This window comes from Balearica regulorum, chromosome 1 (genome assembly GCF_011004875.1).
Source record: "Balearica regulorum gibbericeps isolate bBalReg1 chromosome 1, bBalReg1.pri, whole genome shotgun sequence".
In the NCBI taxonomy this organism is placed as follows: Eukaryota; Metazoa; Chordata; class Aves; order Gruiformes; family Gruidae; genus Balearica; species Balearica regulorum.
In genome coordinates this window covers 199,972,963-199,999,378 of record NC_046184.1, presented here as the reverse complement: position 1 = coordinate 199,999,378, position 26,416 = coordinate 199,972,963, and the positions used below count along the sequence as shown (strand labels likewise).

The 26,416-nt window shown below is 42.2% G+C and overlaps 1 protein-coding gene across 3 annotated transcripts in view; it reads right to left on the bottom strand.

Annotated features, from left to right (window-relative positions):
• The window catches only part of ARHGAP20 (Rho GTPase activating protein 20), a 61,912-nt gene that overhangs the window by 20,465 nt on the left and 15,031 nt on the right, over positions 1 to 26,416 (bottom strand). The window contains exons 2-7 of one of the 3 annotated variants that reach the window (XM_075742243.1): positions 20,844 to 20,915; positions 11,768 to 11,938; positions 6,734 to 6,886; positions 4,792 to 4,833; positions 3,721 to 3,805; positions 787 to 864 (exon numbers count right to left, since the gene is read on the bottom strand). In XM_075742243.1, the coding sequence (XP_075598358.1) occupies positions 787 to 864; positions 3,721 to 3,805; positions 4,792 to 4,833; positions 6,734 to 6,886; positions 11,768 to 11,883 (474 nt within the window). In that variant the 5' untranslated portion in view covers positions 11,884 to 11,938; positions 20,844 to 20,915. The remainder of the gene's footprint in view (positions 1 to 786; positions 865 to 3,720; positions 3,806 to 4,791; positions 4,834 to 6,733; positions 6,887 to 11,767; positions 11,939 to 20,843; positions 20,916 to 26,416) is intronic. The other 2 variants (XM_075742241.1, XM_075742242.1) reach the window with 2 other exon arrangements.

The window sequence follows — 26,416 nt, the reverse complement described above, 5'->3', positions numbered from 1 at the left end:
TAAATAAATTTTGTTACCCAACAGCAGACTGACAGGCCAGTCAAAAAGCTGTCATCCAGGAGCTTCTATGAACATCAGTGTTGGTTGGAGCCACATTGTGAAACAGTGAGAGAAACAGAATAAGGGAGCCAGAATTCTTGTCCCTGATTTATTACTACATCTGAGGCACTACCTTGTCTAGTTTAGAGCAAAGGGAGCCAGCTGAGGCAATACTAAGTCCTGAAAAAGCCTTCTTCCAAAACAGTTTCAGGACATTGCTTAAATTGGGTGCATTCAGATACTGTGCAATCACTCAGTTACATTCATATCTCACATAACAGTGAAGGTCCATGGATATTTACAGTGTCTGATTTGGACACTTGAGAGCAGTGCTTGTACTTGTAATCTGGGGACACAGCTGATCACGCGTGTTTGCACATTTTGAAACCAACTAACAAGCAGGTCAGTAGGTTTCCTGTTCACGCTGAAGTATGCAAAAGGAGCTGTATCAAACTCTCCCTTCTTGTGTCAAGATATCTCCTCTTAGGCATCAGCAAAATAGATTTAAAAGGAACTTCAAACATGACGGAACCCTTACAGGGACAAGAGACTTATTCAAAACTTTTAAGGCACTTGATGATCTCTGGAGGTCTATATATTAGGCACTTTTGTGTCATTTCAACAACACTGAATTGCTGTGATAAAGGATTTAATTAATGTTCATAGCCTAAAACTTGGAAACAAGAGAAGATTTTATTATTAAAAGTGACTACAAAAAGACTCATTAAAACTGGTGTAAGGACTTACGTTAATTCCCAGCTGCTGCAGGGCCATGAGAATTACATCATTTGCTGTATCAACATTGGTTACACTTAGGGTTTTTGACTGTGAACAAAGAGAAGGGGAAAGCGGCATTAAAAATTTGGATTTGCAAAGAGTATCTGAAGTACAGAGTATCAGAGTACAGCTCTGCATAATTCATTGTTGGAAAAATTGAGAGTATCTTGTTAAAATTTTACTTGATAAATAAGTTATACTACATAGATAAAGATCCGGTTGTCTGAGGCCGAGGTTTGATTCCTCTGCTTTGTCACATATTTTCTGTGTTTGCTCCCTGCTTCCCCAACAGCTCCATCAGAAGGGAGAGTGCCATGATTACTGGGGACAAGACTTCCACATTAAAATATGCAAAAAGACACAGCCACTAACTGCACTTTGGACACTGCATGAGGGAAATGTAATGGTTCAAGTAATCTAAAAGCATGCAAGTTTCCTTTGAAAACATTTTGGTGAGTTTTCTCAGTGAAATAAGAGGTTCTTACATAAATTGATAATAATTTCTGTCCTTTTCTACTGAAGATCTCCCTGGTAAGAAAATACTGTACACAGGCTGTTCATCTCTATATCCTTTGTCACATTCTACGTAGATTTCTCAAAGCTAGATTTGGCCGAGCACCAGAAGCACTTCCTCTTGGTAATCTTTCATCCAGTTAAAACGCTACCTCTCCGGCATCCTCCAGAATCTGCTGATTGGCAGTACGGAAAAGCATGGATCAGCAGAAACACCGCTTGCTAAATAGCTATGGTGACCAGCACGACGTGCCAAGCTTTGTGTTGGAGGAAGTACCGCTTTCCACAAGGCAATCTTTCCAGAGCAGGATTTCAGCACCTGCTGCCTGGCACCACTATTATTCCCATGCAGCCGGGCAATGCTCGGTGCCTCCACACCATGGGTTGCTCTTATGCAGAGCAGCACATTTCAAACACACCAGGATTAATGACTCCATCCTCAGCCCCTCTGGGATGTGGCAGCATCTCTGCCATCACCTTGCAGAGGCAAAAACAAGTGGGGAGAGCGTGTCCACAGAGGTTTTTGCTTGCACTATCACACCTACCCTGGCCTCACTTCCAAGCCAACAGCAGCTCCCACACATCAAGCACAAGTTACCAAGCTCTCTTTAGAAACATGCTAGTTTGGCTCCACTGACAAGACTACACAGCTTTTGGACTACAGCTGGTTCATGGCCAACCTAAAGCCCCGGCAGAATAAAACACATGCCCACTGCAACAAAGGCGTATCCAATGGCCCAAAGAAGGGAAGGTGGCAGAGCCAGGATGTACATGTTCACCGCCAGTCCCAAGACCCTGCTACCCCGTGGAGCATATCAATTTTATAGTGGCTATAGGATGTTCAGGTGAAACAACCCCCCGACATATTGCATTTAAGAAAGATCTGAGCTGTACATTTGTATAAGTCCCTGATGGTAACAAGCTGCCATGGCAATTAAAGGAAAGTAGTGAGAATACTGTATATCTTGCTTCAGGACATATCTGAACGTTCATACCATAAAAAATTTAACATTTGCCTGAAGCAATGACATCTGGCTCTCAGGAGTAGGTCAGCACATTTGCATAAGTTTTGCTCTTAGCTAGAATATAATAAAATGGTTTGTGCCTTGTGTTCAGCCTTCCCTACACTCCAAAAATCAAATAATTCTTGGGCATCTCCAGCTACTGTATTACAGGGACCACAGTGCCATGAGAACTATTTGCATCAAAAAGTTTCCATCTGCTCCTCCACTGTTTTATTACTGTTAATAGCTAGACTACGGAGTGTCTTTTCTAGGACTGTTAGGATCAGGAAACCATATTTGGCACATAAGCTAATTACAGCTAAGGAGAAAAGACATTTAAAAAAACCCAAACAAGCCCTGGTGCAAGAGTGCAACACCTGAATGCATGTATGATTTATAGATATTCACACCTCATCTGCAGTCCTACATTTGAACTATCATCACAATTATTGTTGTTGTTTATTAACATTTGTCTTAGCAACCTAGCAATTCTAATTACTATTGTTTATCTTAATAACAATTTTCTGAAAAAAGGAAGACTCCTTTATGCTTACATCTATGCAAATACAAAATTCTAAGTAGAGATCCACTGTTGGGCAAAGACCTCCAATGAAGTCTAACTTCTGTAAAAATTTCTCATGTCCTTGCAAATGCTCTTTAGGCTTCTGAGCATGAAATACAGATCTTAAAAGCACAGTTAGAAAGAAAGGACAACTGTATAAGAAGCAGAGGAAGAATGGATGGATTATCACTGAATGTTAGAGTATCTCTAGGGAACTGGCTACACACAAGAATTCATTTAAATTGGTTCAAAATTACTTAGTAAAAAAGGTGCAAATCACCCTGTGGATGACCTTTCTTTGCCAATTTACCTTGTGCTTATAAATTTACCAACATCAGTTAGTTGATGAAAACCATGCTTAGGGCAATTTCAGGGTGTTCATATACACAGTTTTACTGACTTATGATCATTACAAATAATAAAACACATTGCAACTTTGCAGAATTGAATGAAGGCAGCTGTGGGTTTAGATCAGTTTTACAAGTGAAAAAAGGGTACATTGTACTGGCATTTCTGAAGATGCTTATGCATAAGTTCCGCTAGAGGTGTTTCTGGGGACTTCACACTGTACGGCCTTTAGTTTGTGTGCCAGAACCAGTATTTCTTTTCCAAGCACACTGTCTTTAAAAAGGAACTCTTGTATTAAACACAGGAACCAAACATTTCAGGCTTGCATGCACTGAGTCTTTTAAAGGGACTGGATCCTTAAAGGAGGTTGCAACCCAAAGGAATCCTCCCAATATCCAAAGGTTTTACAGGTGAGTAGCACTCATAGGTGATGTGGATTTAGACACCCTCCCCCCCATTTAGCTCAATAGCACTTACATATGCACAAGTTCCCACATCCTTTGCAATTATCTTCAGAGGAATGCTTTTAGGATAGTCTTTTTCCTTCTCTTCTCTTATTCGACTGACAAAACAAGTACAAAACAAGTAAATTTTTAATACTGTAAACATAAATAGCAAGATGGAGATTTAAATAGTAATCAAGCAGTAACTGGATAAGAAGCAGATAGTTTGCATATATACTGCAGTAGAAAGATCTCTGAGGACAAGAAAGCATCCAGCAGTATCTGGAAGGGATGCTGACCACGGCCCCCAGTAATGCCCTGTTGTATTAAAGTTCATTGTAGAAATCAGTGTAAGCAGCAGAGGACGTGGATTTAAAGAATCAAGCATCATTGTGATGCCTCAGTCCATACTACAGGTTCCTACTAGAATCAGTTACATCCCATTGTACTGACCAGTTCAAAGGACTGATCAGGAGAAGGGGGAGTTAGAAATCATCCCCGGCAAGGATGATTTAAACAACCCCAGGAACTCTGAGGAACCAGATAAAGACACAAACTTCAACCAGCAGCACTAGGTGACCAGAAAACAAAACTACCCCTAGTAGTTTTCTGTCCAAACACTGGCTGAAATAAGACAGCTCTATTTATGCAAACCCTCCCACCATACCCTCCAGCTTGGGGTCCATTTTGTTAGACCAAAACACAGCCAGCCATGAGCAGCAGATATGTTAGAGTAGAGGTTCCTCAGCTGGGCTTGCTTAGATGCCATCACCATGGAAAGAGCCCCAGGCTCAACTAGAGCGATGGTGGCAGAGAATCCTACAATTGTGTAGGGAAGGGACCATGTGTGATAGGAATCGCTCCAGTTTTGTGCTGAGCCATGTTCAGGCACAGGGAAGCATTTTCCTCCTTGTGTGGTGATCATTGCATGAAAGGCACATGCCATCTTCTGCAGGGAGAAGACATGAGAGTTTTCTTTTTTTTCTTTAATATCACTTTGAAAGAGCCTATCTATCATGATGGCGTAGGTACCACAGCTTGGGAATCACTAGTCTAGATGACTGGGACTCTTTTCAGTCCCTTCAAAGACGGTATAATAAAGTACCTTTGTAAAAAAGACAGCCATGTTTCCTTTTGTTCTGCAGACCTGCAAGAATTACAGAAAAACAGAGACAAATCAGCCATCATTCTAATACCAAAAAAGCCCTTGTACAAACTACAGTGGAATGGACTGCTTCTTGGTTGCAATTTCCATAAATACCTACAAAAACTAAAAGGTTTTTCCAGATTTGAATGAAAAATCTGTCTCCCTGCAGAATCAACTGAAAAGCCTGCCAGAGAGATCAAAAGCCCCAGTTACCAGTTTTTGTCACAGAATTAAACTTCATCAGTGAATTCAGTGGGAAATGGGTTGAGTTCTTACACTAATGCCCAAATAGAAGAGGAAGGGACTTTATAATAAGAGCTTAATTCAAAAGTTGAAAGGTATTTCCTCAGGCATATAGACTTCTTTCCACTTTCACTATCCTAATTCTCTTCTTATTTAAACTTGGTTTATCAACATGTTACAAAGTACATATAAGCAACAATGAGAAAAGGTCCCATTGTACTTGGTAGGGTTTAACTTTGGACATTTTAAGGCCTATCTCATTTATCTTTATCTCATTGATACACTTTCAAGGATACAAAACTGTCCAGTTAAATGTAGCTAATAATAGGATAGTGCAAGGAATCTAACCTAATTTTGCTTCGACTTTCTTGATTTAAATCGTGCCCCAGATGGAGTAACTGCTATTCCCACTGCTGCTTCTGCAAATCAAGTTCTTCAAATTTTCAGAGCAGGCATTTAGGAAACTACAAACCTATTGAGCGATGCTGTGAGGGGAATGCATTTTACAAACATTAAAAATGTGATTCTGCTTTGGCTGCTTCAATTCTGTCAGATATGCATCCATGGACTCATGCATGGCATTTTAGATTTTTCTGTGTACCTTCAGACATCTAATAATTTCACTTCTATAAAATCTCTGACTCTGTTTTGGGTGAAGCTATTGCTCTCCTATCCAACTACTTTCTGATAGCTATAAAGGATCATGTACCGTCTCTAGATCAAAACTCATGTTTATTGGCAAGAGTTCAATTGAAAATCAATAGAAAATTTCAGCTTTGTTTCAGGACTATTAAGTGAAAAAAACATAAACAGTACAACCAGCTCAATAGAGAGCACTTTGCACACAGCATTCTCTTTGGATACGGACAATGTGACATACAAATTAAGCTGCATGCGTCAGCTTTTGCTCTCTGTTGGTAAAGAGGAAAATGCATTTTCCAAAATCCAGCCAAATTACTGTGGCTAAGCAGCTGGGATTTCAGGGGCACGGTGCCCTCCCTTATCCAAAGTGACGACAGAGCCCTCCTGCTGAGAATAAAATTAGCCTAATCACTGAAATTACCTCTACGGCCCTTATGTGTCCTACAGTCAACGCTACAAAGACAGAGCAAAAATCTTTCTCTCTATTAAAATTCAGAGATTCTGCTTTAAGAGGAATTTTGACATTTTCTCTGCCACAGTTAAATTAAAAAGAGAAATAGGACAAGGTCAGTATTTCACTGTATGCTTCCTGCTACTTCCAATACAAGCTCTTCTGTTTAAAAGTGTTCTACAAGGATCTCTTTGATGCTTTCATTAGCTTGGCAGCTTACCGTTTGTAGTTCATCTTATTAATTAGCCAAGGTGTTTGTCAAATTATACGCCAAAAAAAGATAATTTCCACTAAGCAACTTTGCACCACAGAGAGTGCTTTGCCAAATCACATATTTTCTCAGATTTTTAAGTGATAAGGGAGTATCACCGCCACATTTCCAGAGAGACAGAAAATGAGGCATGGAGGGTAAGTGACTTCCTCACACCAATAGAAGGAATTGGTTTAAGAATCAGTAAGTTCCTGCTTCCCACCTTCGCTGGTGCTGAAATGAATCTGTGGTAGTCTCGTCAGTCTAAAAACATTTAAGTTAACTTGGTAAATAAGACATATCTCAATTCTTACCTGAAATTTGCCACACAGTTTGTGGTGGGCCAGCCCAAAACAAAGGATCTCTCTGGATCCGTGCTGCCTTCACAGACTTCTTCTGTACAAAATGCTGTCCACATCTCACAGAGACGTGCTTGGCACTTTAGTTTGAAATGAGAGTGTGACCTGCTGGCAGAAATTCACAGGTATGTCACACATGTGAAAACACAGCAAGGCAAGTTAAACAACTCAGAGTTTCTTTTCCCTTCAGGCATATGTGAAACTGGTGTTGGAACTGATGGAAGAAGCACTTCTGCTTCAGTTAAACAATGTTTTATCTGGGTTGTGTATAAAAATAAATCATTTTCTGATCTAAATGGGATCAACAGATATATGTGGGATAAATAGGTTGCTTGTGGCATCCCTGGACATTCCTCTTCTTGCAGGAAAACTTCTGCCCATGTCTAAAGCTCCCCTCCAAATCTCGCCGTGAGGCAAAGGCTGCCATTTGTGTTGGACTCTCCTTTCAGTGACTTTAATGCCATTGAGGAGTTTACAGTATAGGTGGATTGCTTAGTCCCAGGGCCAACAACTTTCATGAGTTTAAGTTGTGACAACTAGGCCAATGAAGCAATCCTGAAGAAAGAACAAGCAGAAAACTGCCATTTGGCTGGAGGAAAAGTGTCCCTTCCCTGTAAACATTTTGCCCTTCTAATCCAAGGACTGCAAGCAAGAGCATGTTAGCTCATCACTGTCTTGCAAATGTGGATGGGGACAGTGCCAGGCAGCACGGTGATTAGTGCTCTATAAATAAGTATGCTAGGTAAGCAGTTTCTTAGAGCTTTGATACACATGGACTACCTTCTGTGAGATTAGTCTCATTTACAAGGTATTTGATTTAGGACAGACTAAACTAATACAGTCTGAAACATGAAAGTACTTGAACGTTGCAGCTTTAAAGAGGACATAGATGAACTTGCAGTACCCTGACTAGTCTAAGGTTTCCAGCTGACATTGAGCTAACTGGTGTAGTGGGGTACGGCAACACTAATAACCCAGCAGCGTTTACAGTGGTGGGCAAGAAAGGACTATCTGTGCACATCACACCTGGGAAAAAGGTGCACTTCAATTAGATCACCATAAAATACTGCAAAATACCATGTCAAGTTCATGTATTTTTTAAACTATACAATAGTGTTTCCTGGTCAGCTGTACATTTCACCTCTCTTTACTCTATGAGATTTTGTTACCCCATCAAAGAGAAACTTAAAGTACAGGAGAACATTTCAACACGCTCGTCAACAAAGCAGCTTGTGATGCAACAAGTAAAATCTGTCAAGAATACAAAAATAACTGTAATAACTGACTGACAACAGAATGAACTGTGAAAATGTAGATTTACAAAAAAAATACAGCTGTGAATTCTAATGTAGATGTTAATAAATTGATGCCTAGTCTGACCCCACTGAATCAATCTGTTCACCCTCCCTTTCTCCTCAATTTCTTTTTCCCATTACCAAGGACAGTGAACTCTCTACATGCTGTTTCACTTTTTTAACATTTACAGTTCATAAAGCCAGACCCCTACAGTGCCAGTAGCAGGTGTCGGCAGAGTGTTGGCAGAAGCACAAAGATGTTCTCCAGTCACGCTTGATGTATATTCTTGCCCCGTTTGCCATGCCCACTCACAGCTCTCAGCTATTATCAGTATTCAAGTGGCCTGGTTTCCACAGGCGCTGAAACAGTAGCCTCCATTAACATCTAAAGAGCCTGAAGTGTAATTTTATCTCTATCTGCCATGTCCTTTATGCAATCCATGGGTTCTCAGTGTTTGTGAAATGCGGGTCTTCTATTCAAGTGCCAAAGCACTACCTCTAGAAATGAATATATCATTGCTGACTAAGGAAGCAGTATGACTGAACATGTGAAAAATGGAAGAGTGACAATCTAAAGAAGATTTTATTCAGTTTTTAAGGAAGTAAGTTCCTTTGCAAGTGTTATGCTGTAAATATCAGAGTCCACTGAAATTAACAGAAAAATCATGAAAATCAATGGCGTAGGTATTGATGCACCCCAAATTGTGCCACCTCTGCTGAGTAAATTCAGCTCCTTTTGCTTTCTGTAAGTGGCAATTGGATACCTTGCGGCTGTTAACAGATGGAAGATTAACTTCTCACTAGATTTGCTAATCTCCTTAATAGGGCCCTCTGACAAAAGCATTAATGGATCTACTGTGAGATTGCTACCGTAATTCCATGTATGTACTCAACCATTAATTTCTATGTCCAGCCACATTGAAAATAACTTTAAAATTCATCTGTATGTATGCACGTACGTATTACAAAGGAGAAAGCGGAAGCCATTTATCTGTCTTCCACACAAAAACTTATGTGAGAAACCCTGATCGTTGAACTGACAGATCCTTGAAATATTTACTCTGCCAAATTAAAACACACACTCTCTGCAAGAAATCTAATCAAGATCTAGAAAACAGTATAACATTTTACACACTTAACATTGGTTTAGTGAGAAAAACTCTTTCAATCAATTTATGACTTAATCCTCACATGAAGGTAGTAAAGGACAGGGCAGTAGAGTGAAGCACAGCATGCGAGTTTTATTCTTATTTTTTATAAGCTGGGCTAATGCATGATCTGAAAAGATAACAGTCTACATTTCAAAAATGGTTAGAAACTAGCAGAAAACGATCCTACAGGCACCTTGTCCACAGTCATTCCCAGATTAGTTGTGGAGAGGACTTACCCCCCCCACAAATTTCCATGGAAGCAATGCCAGTTTGTTGCAGCAGCTCAGTTCCGTACAGGAGTTTCCTCAGTAAGCTCAGAGGACACTAGATACTTGTTGCTCTCTTTAGAAAAAAACTTGTACCCTCTTGCTGATCATACAAAGTCTAAATATACATGAGCTCCCTTTGTGCAGTGACTGGCTACCTGCAGCTGAGCTGACACCGGTACAGCGCTGAGCTGTACTGACGATATCTTAGGTATTCATATGCCCCAAGCTGAAAAAATACTTAACACAAAAGAGGTTTACAAATTTTTAGCACCTTCACAAGGAATAATTCTGAAGTTAAGTCAGATTCAACTGTACCATTAATTCTGTCCTAGTGACCTGCTGTCTTGACTCTGCATCACCTATTAAAAAGTCAATACCAATCACTAGTCACGGCTGCAAAGCAATACACACCACTCAGGTTTTCCCTCTAGGAATCAGCAATAGTATTTCAGTGTGAGATATCTTTAAAAATGCTGATTTTGAAGTAGTATTCATTAGTGACAGCTCTGATGCTTTAATTGCTGACAGGGCAGCTGCAGAGAGAACATCCCAATTAGTTCTTTAAAATACATGAAGTAATAGCACTCAAAATACTATTTTTACCATTTCTAGCAAAGACTTGCACCCCCCCCCCTTTTCACATGCAGAAGAACAATTTGTTCTCTTCCACCTTCTTCAACTTCCACCTTCTTCAAACGTTGCAGATTATTCACTACATTAAATCAAATGCTGTAAGAGTCATTATTACTCCCTGGGGACCAGATTTTGGAGTGGTTACATGGAATAGTGTTTTCCTATGCAAATAGTCCCACTGGGACCCAGCCAAACCTGCAGTGATGTGCAGCTCAGCCTGGGGCTGTAACATTGCTTCTGCTCAGCACACTGACCAGGGCGGAAGGAATTCATCTCACCTGACTTTCTTCTTCTACCTTATTTAGGACCTTAGACCTAAGCTAGTGAGACTATCCCTTCCAAATAGCCAGTGGACAGAGTGAGAGACCCCCACAAGCGTGACTCCCCTCACCCATCATCAGCACTCTTTCAGGGTGCCACAGGAAGGGGCTGGTTTTCCCTCAGTGACTATAAAAGGAGCCTAGAAGCCTAGGTCAGTTGCAAATATTTAACATTTGAAAGCTTAAATTAGGTGCCACAAACATACACAAATACAGTAACAATGCTATTACTACTACTGATGGTAGAATAGCAAGATTTCCCCTATATATCCTTATGTTCACCACCCACTCGTAGTGGAACGTGGTTTAGGTAAAATATCCTGTGTTGTCACACCACATCAAGTGAAGGAGTTCCGCTGGGGGGGGTTACATTTACTATGTGTGACTCAAATGGACACAGCTCAGATTTCTACAGAAAACACAGATTTATTCTGGCTTTTCCCAGAAGCCTCTGAAACAATTGCTTAAGCGAAAAGACACATTGCAAAAGCCCAGAATTCACATTGAGATTACCCACCCTGTGAAACCACAAACACAGCGCCTAACAGAGAATGAAGCTGCTTCAGGATTTTTTAGTATTATTTGCCCATAACCCATAACAACAAGTGAAAGCAGCCTCTAAAATTGCCTTAAACCATAAATGCTGCATGAAGCTGGCATGCTAGACACAGCTTGTAAATCTGAATTAATTGTGAATGGTACAGTGAATAATCAGAGCTCAGCAGCAAGCCTGATTACACATGAACATTACCCAGACTGCTCAGCATCGCTTCCCCTTCCCCACCTTCCTCCTGGCACAGCACAACCTACAGAGATGGACACTGCGATGCCACCTGCAATCTCTATTTTTATACAGCTGCTCATCACTGGCGTGTATCAAAGCAGCTTCCAGGTAAGCATTAAGACCTCTAACTCCTCTGTGACACAGCCACTGGCGTTACGCACACCCCACAGGACTGAAGATGATCTAGCCAAAACACAACAGTGAGTTGAAGGCAGTGCAACGGATACAGTCCAGCACGGATGAGTCTTTTCTATGACACTGCGCTCTCAAAGCAGGGAAGATGATACAATACAAGCAATATATTCAAGAACATCTGATACTTCTCTAAAATGTTGTATCCTGGAATTCCTCTATTGCTATGGGGGTTTCAAAGGTGCCTGGAGAGGTCAGGCACCTAACTTCTATTGACCAAATTAAAAGCTTCCTTATGATTTAGGGAAAGATTTGTGACTAAAAAAGCATTATGGAAATCCATGCTATGCTCCGTTGAGAAAAAGGGCTGCTCTGTAAGAGCAGCGCCCGAGGTGTCATACTCACTTGGACTTGGCAACAACCAGAAGGTCTGTGAACAGGAAAAGGTGTCGCTCCTGGGTTTGCAGACCCGTCTTCAGCTGCACGTGGCCATCCAGGATGAACGTTCGGTTGTGGCACATGAAGGACTGCACAAGGGGGCATGCCTCTGGGCTGATGGGGGAGAAGCAGCCTTCCCTGCGAAAGGAAATAAAGGCGATAAAGGAAAGCAAATCAGCTGATTGCCTGTGAGTGAGAACCAGCAGCGACTGGTCCCATACCCACTGCCAAAAGGCAATTTATTTGACCACATTTCAGTGAATGGTGAGAGGGACAATAAAGATAATTCAGCAGTCTGATTCTGACGTGAAATCTGTTAGCAACTGTCCTCGCTGAGTCTTTTACAGCCCAAGCACATGGATAGCATTTAGCAAAGGATAATAATTTAAATATAGACATCTCCATTTTGTCTATTTATATTTGTCTCCCTTGGCACTGAAGTTTTAGAGAAAATACAGCACCTTCTGTACTCTCTCCATAAAAAGGGTAGAGACATATGCATGATGAATGGATAACTGCATGCACGCCCACCTTTACCAGAAGAGGACTCATATTCAGAGTAAAAAGCAATTTATAGAAATTATTGAGAACCAAGGAGAAGCACAAAGTGTGACTGCACCTTGCTAGAGACAGACATGTACTAGATGCAACATGAGAAGCAGCTGCTCAGCCTCCCTCTCTCCCAGGACACGACCCACATCGAAGTAAGCTCCTGTTGGATGGTTTGGTTGGGTGACTGGAGCATGGCTATGCTGGTCTGTGGTGTGTAGGGGCTGCTGGACAATCCAAACCCAGGTCTATGGGGAACAGATTAGGCTCCCTCCTGGAAGACACTGATCTTTTCTAAGGAGAGATCGAGTAGGTTGCAGTCCAAGGTTACTGATGGTCGAGACATGATTCCCTCAACCCCTCCTGATCTAACTGTGCTACATAAAGTAGTTGAATAAGTAATGAAGCACAAATGAGAATTTCTCTAGCACGACGGTCAGCTCACTCACCCAGACAGGATACCCCTAGTTTCTGAGCCTTGTCCTAACAAATGCCTACTTATGTGGAGCCGAACTGAATGAATGTGAGGGTCTGAGGGGAGGACACTCCTCCTCTAGGGCTCTCTAGAAGCTGGTTGCTGGTCAGGCTCTCCCTTAGAAAGCCAGAAATATGACTTTGAATTCCTCCAAGCAGGTGAGAGAACTGAACCTGAGTCTCCTACACCCTGGTGTACCTTAAATAATGAATTTCTGGATTAAAACCAGGACCCATCAGCATCTTTACTCACTATTTTCAAAATGCAACTTTTCAATTATTTGCTTTCCCTAGAGGTGCCTCCAAATGAACCATTTCCCTTTGGTTGAATTAATTAGTTCAATTTTTATTCAAATATATTTACTTATTTTTTCTTGTTAATAAAAAAGAAAAATTAAGCTAATAGTTGGCAAGATCAGCTTGGCAAGGAAAGGCTGAAGTGAGCAGCTTTGCAATTATAGTTTATTCCTGGTCCCACTGGAATGGATGACAAACACCTAATGACTTTGCTGGGAGAAGAAACGGGCCTTATACAGTGAAAGTCACAAAGCAAATGGGAGAGATATAAACAAAAACAAGAGTGAGCAGAGAAAACCTTCACAAAAGGTCATAAACCTTCTTGTACCTCTCTTGGAGCCTGGCTGATTCCCAAACCTCCTCTCCTTGACGCCTATGGCTGGATTACTCAGGAAATTATTTAGGAAATGCTGACAGCTGGGAGAGAAAGGATAAGCTCAGAGATTGGCCTACATTAGCAGGACACGCTTTCACTGATCTGTGAGGAGCTGGTGAGGATCTCTACCTGCAGGGGACAGCCCTGGTTGGCCTTGGTTTCCCCTTTCTGGTGGGGAGCCTGAGTCTTTGAAAGAATTCCTCAACTTAATTTGTCTTAAACTGTGTCTTAGTCTTGTCTTTCGTTCCCTACCTCTTCAGGGAAGACAGAAAGAAGAGGAATGACTTTCAGAATGAATAATGCAAACCTGAAGTTATTTGATCATTCCTAAGCAGAAGGGGTGTCCAGGAGCATGGAGGTTAAAGCAGAAAGAGGAGTTCTGGTCCACTACACAGTGAGACATGCTGTGTGGCCAGCAACAGGAGTCAGGGGAACAGCACTATCTCTCCTACTCTGCCACTTCTGTGGGACTGGGAATTCACCAATTCACCAGTTCACCAGTGGGATTCAATTTCATAAACTCCTTAGCAGCACTTGGCATAGAAACTCAAGCAGAAATCAGGAACGATGGCCAGTCCACCTGCATAAAAGCCATGCATGGCCTTTACCTCAAAGGTTAAGTCAGGGAAATACTTATATTTGAACTCAGTAACAACAATAGTTAGAAAAAAACCCTTTCATGTTACACTGCTGTAACCAAATCAACAGAAACATTGATAGAATCATATGAAGTGCCTGCCCTTACTGATGTTCCTGTAGGGGCAGGCCCTTATGTCTCCATATAGGCAATTCTATTTGATTATTCCCATTTGTACATTTTTTACATCCTGATTTGTAAGCCTGGGAACCTCCTAAATTAAACTAAGCAAAATATTTGTCAAGCAAAGGAAGGTGCAGTAGGTTTATTAATGCCAGCAGGAGTCAAGCAAATTGAACTTGATTTTAGAACAGGAAAATGTAATAACCTAAATCAGTTATTTTAACAAAATCTAACTTTTGACCCAATGTCTTTCAAGCTTTGCTGTCATCTGAACTCTAACAAGCACTCTCGCATACTTTAACAGAGTATAACTGATAAACCTGATCCAAAAAAAGGTGAAAATATTTTCTTCCTTTGAAACAAAGCAGGGAAAAATGAAAGCCAAAAAGGAACATGGAGGAAATTCACCATCAGTGACAAAAAGGCCTTTTGGAAAGCATGCTTTTGATCCTCTTGGTTAATGTTCCATTGTTACAAGACATGAATGAAATCCAAGTTTTGTTACATTGAAGAAAATGCAGATCAGCTATACCTTCAGGCATAGGTATTTATATAAAAGAGTTCTTTTTTTGAGTTCAGTTTTTAATGGCTCACTGATTTTTCTGGCCATTAAATGGGTCTAATTTTGAAAAAGTACTAAGCAATCAAATATTGACTGTTTGAAAATTCCTTTTAATAGAATTATGCAAAAATCACTACTTAAGTCACTGTGATTTCTCATATAATTTAAAAAGTAAAAGTGATATAGGGCCTTCTCTGAGTTTCCCTAAAAGTAATTCTATGATTAACACATGTAAAAATCCCACAAAGTAACATCTTTCCAGTTTGGCAGAAAAAAAAATGCCATCATCCAGGTTTGTTAAGAAGGAACTGTGAACTGATTTCTGAAAGATGGGGATATCCTGCAGAGTCAGCAATCAGCCATGTTCCACTTGTGTAGAAGCAAGGCTGATATTGACATTTAGATGGCATCACCATCGTAAGTCTCTAGTCTCAAGTGGATATTTCTTCCTAAAAGTACTATTTTGGGGGTTTGAAATTTCCATGTGTGGTTTTAACCAAGGAGTAAATTCTGCAATTTGAGATATTCTTCAGTTATTCAGGAAAAGACTAAAATCACTGCACTGGCTGAAATTAGTAGAAAGATAATTGAAGATTTTTCGCCTGACATTTCAAGAACTTAAATTTTTACACCTATTATTTTTCAAATTAATCACAATAGGCATTTTGTGCCTGTTCAAAAGACACAGTGAATTAAAAGAACTCTTCAATTTTGTAGGTGTAATAGATGAAGTTGAAATCCAGCATAGTCAGCCAAACACTGAAAAACACAGCCCTGTCGCATTCAGTGTGAAAGCAAACACGTCAGTGCTCACTTTGTCAATCCTGTATTTACCAGAAACCACAAAAGCACAAAAAATACTACTTCTCCCTGTGGAGCTTCCTTGGGGTTTCTCAGTAAAACTGATACCTGAATGGCATGACCCCAAAAACATTTATTCTTGGTGTTACAGAGATGTCAGCTTTACCCTCTATTTGTAGTGAAAACAGTGAAAGAAATTATTCTTTCCAAAGGAGAGTTTAATAGCCCATGGTAAGTGGTTACTAAATCCATGATTCAAATGTCATTTATGCTAATAGGAAGCTTTCCCTTGATTTCAGTCGATGATGACTTATCTATGATTTAGATTAAGCTATAAGATGCCTCAGGAAAACGATCTGTCCCAAGGTACCTAAGCTGGAATGAGCTATTGCAGGTATCTCAGCTATATGACATTCTTCTCACAGACTGCTCATGCTCCATCCTAAATCCCACTCCGTTGTTTTGGTTATTGTTCTCTGCTAGAACTTCTCTTTGCCGATGATATCTTGCAGCTGCAGAAGTCGATTTCCTCTTATGATACAGCACCGATACTCTCTGCACAACTGATACGTATTGAAACAAAACGTCACTTTGCTCTTTAATCTCTCAAGTCCTTCACAAGAGGTAGGCGAGAAATGCACCTTTTCATTAGCAGAGCAGTAAAATGGCTGAAATCTGAGTCAGCCCAGCCACGTGAGAGGCTGCACAGGGTCTGTCCAATGCATACATAATACCTTTCCAAATTCCTCTCACAGTAAACAATTTAGCCTATACTCATTTCACACATAGGTACCATAAGCAAAAATACTGCTTGCTTGTGCCAGTGCTGAAGGCCAGCTAAGGACCAGAAGCTCTTTCCAGTTTTGTGCCTACACCCATAGAGCTTGCAGCTTGTGGCATAAACCTAACTTTGTTTTGGCTACAGGCTAGAGGGGCCACCAAGCAGAGCGCCTGCCAACCCTCCTCGTGGTGTTCAGAGATCGCAGACTTACTTTGTGTATCTCAAAGGCCAGTTTTGGATGGCTCTAAGGAACCAGCAATTTATCTTTTAGGAAAAATAAAGCCAAATAAAAAAAAATAAAACTCAACTTCAGTCTCTCTCAGTAAAGCATTTACTTTATCATTATTGAGTCACAGCATTGGGCTAGAGCAACCCACTGAGAGAAGCAGGAGCTATTCACACCCTTTCAAGGCTAGTGAAAACAGCAGCTATCTGCACAGTAAGAAATGTCTACAGCCCAGCCCACAGGACGGATTTTTGCCAAAATGGATTTATCAGTCAGGGACAACATGTGTTTTGTGACCAGCAGAGATACCCCCAAAAGCAAGCCTAGTCTAGAAGTCAAGTTCCTTCATTTTCTTAATAAAGCTTGTATTGGAAATCAGGTAACAATATCTGCACTTTTTTTTCTGTGCCTCCTACTCAGACTCTTAAGCTCCTAAAACTTCCTGCAAGAAGCAACTTCAATAGCAGCTTAATAGATGCTCTCTTCATATTTTTGCTAACGAGGCAGGCCCTGCTAACTGGAGCTTGGAAGCCAAGATGTTCCTACTACTGGAAATTTTTAACACATAAGACATATTACCCAAACCATGTGGGTAGAGGGTATTTTGCATTCAAGATAATTAACTTAATAAGGTTCTTTAACCAACCAAAAGAAAAGAGCTCCAACTTGGTGTGCAGCCCTGTCTCCCCTGAGATAAGGTGGGAACAAAAAGCCCAAACCTGTAACACAGCAGCGAGTACTGATCTGCCTCGCCTGGCTACTCATCGTGCACTTAAGAGCAATATTAACATTTCAGGACTTCAACATATATCTAATTTCATCATAAATGATAGCTTTCACATGACTTGTACCGTGCCCTGGCAAACCTGACAAAATCATGATAACAGATCATTACGTTCTGCACGAGAAAAGAAAAGAGTGAAAAACAAAGTGAAAGAAGAACTTTTTTGTACACTGAAACCAAATTCCCATGCTTGGGACTGAAAGGAAGACAATGGAAATGGTCCTGCTCATGCTCCTGATGAACTTAGCCTCTATCATACTGACAGCTCATTAAAGCGCATGGTTTGAAAAGAGCTGCGTGGCCCAGCCAGCCCCATCCCCACTACCTGTTTGGCATGGCCATGCAAAGACCTGCTGCCTTCAGGGCCGAGCACTCGCAGCTCCTCTCACCATGAACGAAGCTCCATGCAGACAAGGCTCTACCACACAGAGCAATCTGCAGGCTCCAAGCCCTATTTAGACAGGCAGATTATATTAAAAAATAAATCCTCTGCATTTTTAAAGGTGGTAACCATTCACTACTGTCACTGCCTTCCAGCCACGACCAGTGCCCTTGGGGAGTCACCCATGTGCTCAGGATCTTTGGTGCTTCTTCCCACTTTGACTCCTCCTGATTCGGAATATGCTTTTCATCTAAATTTATGTGGCACATTATTCTAATAAATAATAATTATACCTGGAGGGTGAAAGCAAGCACAAAAAGAATCAGTCTGGAGGGTAGAAGTGTTTTCCAGGAAGGTGGTAGGTAAGATATGGGCCGACACAAAGTTAGCATGCTGTTCTAATCTTACACTGACTATTTATAGAAGGGACTTGGAAAGACAAGCATAAAACTCTCTTAATCACATGGGCTGCCAACCCATTTCTGAAAATCTGCTGTCAACTTGATCCCTGCTATGCTAAGGGAGCTTCTTTCTGAGGATGCTGGGCATGTTTGCTTGCTGTTATCTATGGTAAATCTTATACAGTTCTAGCAGCACTTTGTGAAAACAGCACAGCATTCCAGAAATAGCAAGTCTATTTTCTGCAGCACTCTGTTCAAGTCCCCTAGGCCATCACCATCACGTACAGTAGCTTGTGTACAATGAAACAAGTGAGATCTGCTCAGTTTTTCAAAGAGCATTAATTACTTTCTAAGTATTATAATGCCTGCTCCTACTTGGTAAGTGTGCTTCACTGGTTGCAACTTCTTTTTTACGAGTCATGTATTGAAACAAATCCGAGGCAGTCACCTCTCACAACCCTGTGTTTTCCCTTATGGACTGCACTTGTGGATCTCAAAGAAAGCCCTCTGCCACAGGCACGTGTTGGCCCCAGTTCCCGGTCTCCAGCACAGGGCTATCCTCGCTCTACCCATGCAAATGGCTGGACCTCAGCAACCTGCAGCAGAAAACACGGCACCCAAGATAAAGCAGCGAGTCCCAACAAATTGACAAAGCCTTTGGATCAAAATGCATCACACCCTCCTCTCCAGCACAGGCAGGGCAAGCACAGAAGGAAGATAAATATTAATAGAGGTTAGCAGCAAGTTTTGCTCAGATAAATAGATAAATTTACATTTGAGGGCAGAAATCAGGGCTATCTCATATTTAGGAAATTAGGTACCACTTCCTTGCTTCTAAAACTCAATGTACACATTTTAATTCACAATACATTGAGAAAATGGTCCAACTTAAATTATTCAAAGATTCTAAAGGTTGTTTTGTAAGTATCAGAAATCATCTTTGCATGATTACAAAATCTTATTAAAGGTAATAAAAATTATTATGATGAATCAACACAATCTACACTAAATGTTCAAGGTGTTGAGGCATGTAACTGTATTATGTTTCGGTAGTCTTCCAAAAAATCAGTAAATGATTAAGACTTGCAGTAAAATATCACATAGCTGTAGGGTAAAATGCATCATTAAAAAAAAAAATCCTCACACATTTCAGGATGGAAGCTTGGCAACTTAACTGAAAACAAGCTGCACTTAAGTAATTTCTACATAGCCAAAAGGACAATATTCTCTGCAGAGCAAATATGTACTACAGTGTGGTGGCTGGAGACAGGAAACGCGCTTGTGGTTTGGTTTGCTTCCAAGGTTTTTTGTTTTACTTTAACAAACAGCTGCAAGGTGTTTACTCTGAAAATTTAGCACAAGGGCAAAATTCCCTATTGGTATAAATTAGCACCACACATTTCGGTCATATTTTGCCTATTTTCACCAGAAAAGAATTTAGTGCGAGTTATTTAAATCCTATTGAAAAACTCTTGCAGTGTGGGTGTCCTCCAGTTCTCAACAAGTCCAAGGGGTTTTGGTCCAAGTCCCCCTGAGAAGGGGAGAAGTTTGAGGGAGGACATACTCACATGCAGAAGTCAATAAAACCTTTTCTGGCCTTTGGAAGAATCGATCCTCTGTTCCCCACTGCAATTCCCACTCTTTTCTACTGAGTGACATAGCAGCACCACCTTGAGTTACTCTCCCATTCCAGTTGCACTGGGGAAATGCCATTCCAGGCATTGTCTATGCAGACAAAGATTTTGTTGTTCAGATGAAAAAAAGTCAGGAAAAAAGTGACCTTTGGAGGGGAAAAAAGAGAAAAAAAAAGGAAAAAAAGGAAAAAACCAGGATGAACAGACGGTAAAGAAAAGGCCAGAACTTAACAGCCCAGCACTGCAGTTCTGCACCACAGTTGTCTTGGCTTCTTGGAGGTTCTCATGGCCTACAAGAATTCTGGAGGCATGGGCCACCTTTGCCACTTCCACCCCGGCTCCTTCCTACCCATTGCAAGGAGGCATACAGGGGAGCACTCTGGGATCTCTGTTTCACCCATGTTCCCCAGGAGGATGCAGTATTCTTTTAGTGGCCTGAAGGGATAGGGTTTCTGTCCTACCTTAATTTTTTGGGGAAGCAGCAATGTCCCAGCAGTAGGACATTTAATCCCACTTAATCACAACTGTAACATTTAAAAACCAAGCTCAACTCTGTTGATTTTGATTTACCTCCTGGAAGAAACTAACCCTTCCTTCAAAAGGAGGTTTCAAAGATCTTCTTGCAAACTATTACCAGAGTTCAGCGCAGGAATTCTGAGTTACCAAAAATAGCCAGGACATGCTGTAGACCTCTGCAGAAACAGGTCATTTCAAGCTGAGGTGCACATGAGGTGAAAAGATTGGTGTGGGCATCTTTAGAAATTGCCTCTGGACCATCATGTATGGCTGTTAGTAAGACTGTATCTACCTACCCCATTGTCTGCAGCTACACGTTACACAGGCTGGAGATGGGCAAGAATAAGGCACTTGTATAACCATATCCTTTTAACAGGGAAACAGCATTTTCTGGGTGACCGCCTAGGTTTATTGCCTGCCAGTCACCTCATCAATTATTGAGTAATACCAGGGGGGCCGCTCACGATCTCTCAAAGTCTCATTGCTCAGCAGTCATTCACCTTCAGCTTCTGATTTTCCCATTCTTCAAGAAGTAATTCAGCTAGGCTCTTCCCCTCCTCGGCTCATGCCACCTGGGTAGAGTCTGGAGTTAGGCAACAAGTTCTAAGAAAAACAAATGCATTCAAAACAGTGTAAGGCTTCAAATATGTGGCCAGGTAAAGCAAACCTGGAATCCACCAGCTGCTGTTCTCTGACTGCCCTTTTTCAGGAGAAAACTTGCTGATTATAAACAGAATAATCACATACAAAGTGACAAAGCTGCAAGTACTGCCTTTAAAAGATAAGCCTTTGCATCACGCTTTATCGTCTCCCACAAGCTGCAGCTCTCATTGAAGCCGCTGCTGCCTGGCTTTGCCTGTATACCCACAACTGTGGGACACCATGGGGTGAACTCCACAAAGCTCCATGGAAGATGTGAAGGGAGGATCTGCCCAGCCCTCATATTGGCTTAAGTTTTTAAGGACCACTTCCCTGTGAGGGACAACCAATATGTGTGCCGCGTGGAAGACAGGATTGTCACTTCACTGCACCTGTCCCAGTTGTAACAGGAACAAATCTGACTTTTGTTTGCCTCAAGGGCTTTAAACCATATTTTAATACTAGTACTACAGCACAGGAATTATCCTATTACAGTGAAGAGATTACTTGATATGCCTGCCGCTGCCAGCTATTGCAAGTGTAATGACCCAGATTCCTTATGAACAGCCATCAGACAAATTAGTTAGAGCCACACACACCTGTTTGCTCTCCTATAACTGCTGACATATTCAACGAGTTTTTCGCATAGCTACTCAGGCAGGTTAGTCAGAGGTTTCTGTTCTACCAGTGATCTGAGCTGTAGAAAAAAGCTGTTAGACTATTGCCCACATCCCTGCACCTGATGATAATTACTTTACAAAAGGGAGAAGTGGGCACAGCCCAGTTACCTGCAAAGAAAGGCAGCCTGATGGAGAGGGAACCACAAGAGCCTTTCACATGATGACTTTTTTCCCCATGTTTATTTGAGCCTTTGATATACCAGAAGAGCTTGGCCACATCTGAAATCGTAGAAATGGATGTCACCCATGACATGCCACCCAGTGGGAAACCTGTCCTGCTCTTGCACAGCAAAACGGAGGGGAACGAGTGTGAGTGAAGTTGCTTAGCCAGAGGGACTCAGCCAACAAACGTGTTTCCAGAGGAGCTCTGACAAATGAGATGCCTGGCAAAATATTTGATACAGTTTCACTACCAGAACAAAATGCAGAGGGAAGAGAGGGAAGGAAGGTGGATGAAAACACCTCAGATCTGCTTATTCGTTCAGGTGAAGGTCTTTACCATTCTGTTCTGCATTTTCTGAAATAATCGTGCCATGAGGACCTGGGATGCAGCTAGATGTACTTAGATACCTACTCCCACTGAATGCAGTCAGTGTTCAGTGCACAGGCTCCCTATAGAGTGCATGTGGATCCAAACCAGCACACTCATCTCAGTACTTACAACCACTTTCAGCTAGGGGACAGGACAGGCTGGACATGGATGTGCCAGTAATATGAAAAAATAATCCTGGGAACAGATGTAGGCCTTTCCCCTCCCAAGTAAATGCTTTTACCATTCCCCTACGGAGCCAAGCTTGCTCCTGTAAACATAAGGTTTTTGGTCCTAGGAACATTGCGTGTCCTTCTGCATAGTGGCTCACCTTGAACTGCAGGAGGGAGAAGGAAAGTCTCCACTCACTCCAAACACCCTCAGCTTTAGAAGCTACATCACTCTTCTGGGAAGCGGAACATGAATTGCCCAAGGAGGCAGAGAGCCGAACCTGAGCGATCCGTGGAAAGCACACCGACTTCCAGGCCAACAGCTTCACAAAGAGCAGTGGTGGGGGTGTGGGGACCCGCCTAAGGAGAGGGTTAGAAATACCCAGCATAGCTTACACTAAGCTTGCTAAATGGCACAAACCTTGGTTGCAACATAGACCGTGGTCTCTCCCTGCCAAAATACCCGATGAGCCAGACTTCTTCCTACTTCAGCCCTGATATTGCATGTTCGGAAAACACTGCCCTAAGCAATTATTAAAAAACGCTGCAGAAAAGTGGACTCGGCCAGAGGTTTAAAAGATAACAACATTTGCAACTGCTTTTGTGAGGGCCTTGCTCTTGCCCGGGCAGGTGAAATAGGGTCTGTGGACTAGTGGATGGAGCTTCTCAGGAGCCTCTCACAAAGCAGTGTTTAGCTCTTTCACACAGACCTGCCCAGTGCTGCCAACAGCCATGCTGTACTGGGATGCGCAAAAGCACAGCTCCAGGTGTTTAGGGAGCTCTTTGTTCAGTAGGAGAGTGCCTAAAGAACAGAGGCACTTGGGAGGTCAGCAGCCACTGAGGTGTTTTTTAAGTCATGATTTTAGACTCGTACATAAATTGTTCCCATGTCTTGCCCTTGAGGCTTATTATCCTTTACTGGATCTGGCCCCTGGTACTCAAACACTTAAGACACGGGCACAGAAGAAATCTAAAGACAGATTGTTACTCCTGTGGTGTGATTAAAAACTCCTCACCAGCAGTTTTGTGCACTGTGAGGAAGGAACCGGACCAGGAGAACTGATGCCCTATCAGCCAGGAGGAGAGTTCAATGTGTATTTAACGCCGGCCCTTGTCAGAGGCAAGAGCACCAGAGGCTGCACATCAACCTGCACATCATTAGAGGCTTTCTGCTTGTTTGCACAAGACAGATGATCGGAAAGCAGTCTGACCGAGTCGGTCTGTGAGTTCCTCAGGTATGCTGCTGCCCAAACTGCTTGGCCAGACTGTCATTTGGCAGAGATATTATTGTTTAAACTCAGGGATACACAATGGCTGGACAACAGCTGCGTTTTGCCAGACCTCAAGGCCTAATCCAAAAAGCCCCCAAAATGGGCTGCAGCCAAAAGCATGTGTGGACAGTGAGACATCTGGACAAGCAGAACCCTGCGCTCATCCCGATGAGCAGTGCCCCTCGCTGTCTTGTCTTAAAACTGTCACAACTCTATCCAAAGGGGAATCAGCTTAAAGTGCTAGTGTTAAACTATTAGTCATTTACTGTAAAATTAATCTCTCGTTTCAACTCCAATCCCTCCAAAACTCTGCTTCCAAGCCTTCCTTCTTGTTACCTCTAGTCCTTTAATAAAAAAGGCAGCATATCTCTGAGATCCGCAGCTCATTTCGATCTCCAGATGTACAAACATCGCTATAAGCCAGTTTGTATGTCATAAATGAAGAACCGATGGGGTTTATCAAAAACAAACATATGCACACATACACACACATGCTCACACACAAAACAAAACAGAAAAAACACAGCAGGGGGACAGGAATGCCAATCTTTGAATTAAAAGGCCATTTGAGGCCTCAGAAAGTTCACTTTGTTCCTTGTTAACAGTTAATAAAATTTTATCCCCAGCTATTACTACGTAAAAATAACTTCTGCGTTCAAGCACATGGTTTAAGGAAACAATACTCCAGTGTCACAATTAGCTTAAATCAAGCATGAATTAAAATTCTATAAAAATGACAACTTGTACAATATCATCACAAGGGTTTTTTTAATTATGTGCAATTCCATTAAAACAGAAGAGTGATTTAATACAAAATAATGGGTTTAAAAAAACCAAACCAAATCAAACCCACTATTTTTCTACAAATTCATGTTTCCTTACCTTACATAGGGAAACACGACATGCTGAGGGGAGAAATCTGGGGAAATACTCATACAGAGGTTTCTGCCCATTCAGATGAAGCATAAAATGTTAAAACATCAAAACTTTTCATAAAATGGAAAATCTCAGAAAAAATCCTGATCAGAAGTGTCGAGGCTGAATTAGATCTAAGAATTAAACCCAGAAGCAAAGAACTTTTTGTTTGTTTTGTTGTCTGAGTTTTTAGGAACAGAGGTTTCCCTCCATCTTCATGACTAGAAACCTGATTTCTAATGAAACTGTAATTTTTATATCCCCATGACTCCTGGAGCTGGAGCTTTATGGAAAAAGCTACGAAATATCACAAGTCAAGATCAAATGAGCGCTGCCTGTACTTAATCCTTCACACTGGGAAACACTGTTTGGTGGGAAGTTTGCCTTTTTTCTTCCTTTCTTTTCTAAAATGGCTCTTTTATATATATATATTCTTGAGTGTCCTGGAGTCTCTCAGAGAAAGGACTGTAAAAGGAGGAGTGGAAGACACAGGGCTGCCCGTGGGGTGCTGCCACTTTGATTTTCACCGCTCTGACAACAGTGACAGCCCCTGAGCTTCCCAAAAAAACCACGAGCCCTGCGGCTTCAGAACAACTGCCTGCAAGGGCTCCCTTCCACAGCATCCCTCTTCCTAAGGGTGAATGAAGGCATTTAAGAGCCCTCATCCCACACCATTTGGGTGGCTGAGGGTGCAGGGAGAGGCTTTAGAGATGCTGTTTCAGTTGTGTATGTGCATGCCCAGTGTTAGCTACCCTGGTCCCCGCCACCTCAGTCAGCCTCTCACAAGCCATGGGGTGAGGGATATATCAGGGAGCAATCCTCAGGCAGGGACTGGGCTTGCCTGACAGCCACTTCTGCCTCAGACACTGTAAATCTTCCCCCACTGCCCACAGCACCAGTTTTAAAGTGACTTGTGACCCCTTTATTCCCTCACCTTACCTCCATTTTGCAGCCTTCAAGGGACAACCCCCCCAACTCTCATGCCTGCATTTGAAATGGAGGCTGGGACAGTACCTGGCCATGCCACCTCCCTCCCACCCTGGGTTTGGGCCCATCTCTCCCCACACCACCAACCGCTGGTGGTGTGCAACAGCTTCAGAGGCAAAACCCCACACTGATCATACGTGTAACACACATAGGCACACACAGAAATGTGTACACATGCAATATGGTGGCTTTTGTCTCGCAAAGCCTCTCCAGTTTAGCCACCAGGCACCACGCCCCATGTGCTGCCAGCAACACCACCATCGATTGGCCAAACCATGGTGGCCACAGCCAAGGGTCCTGCTCCTCCGCCTGACAGGTTTTGATGTGGTGACCGATGGGGACAGTCACCCTGGCAGAAGGGTGCCCTCAGCAGGGTGGGTGCCATCCCCACTCTGCACCCCAACAAATGCTGTCATGGTGCCCGGGTGCTGCATGAGAGCAACACCCACCTCCACCACGATGGCCGAGGGGACAGCAGCTGCTTAGGGCATCATCCTGCAACAGCTGGTAAATGAAGTGGCCGTGGGGCGGACAGGGTGGCAGGAGCTCTGTCTCCATGCCTCCGTACCATACCGAGGTGCTGAGCCTCGCCAACCAAACACGCCTCGCGGAGATTGTTTTGCTAGGCGAAATTATTCGTTACCATGGAAACAAGTGAAGAATGAGCAAAATTATTACAACCGAAATACCTACTTAACAAGTTAGTTACTTGCGATGAACTCTTACTCCCTTCCTCCCTGCAACTGGATTTTCGTGAAACACCAAATAAATACTCATCTTCCCTGTGAAAAAGAGACAGTTAAGGCCTTCTGGCAATTTACATTTATTAAAAGACTCTATTTTTGCCTTCATCTAGTCGCATAGCTTGGATCATGCACACAT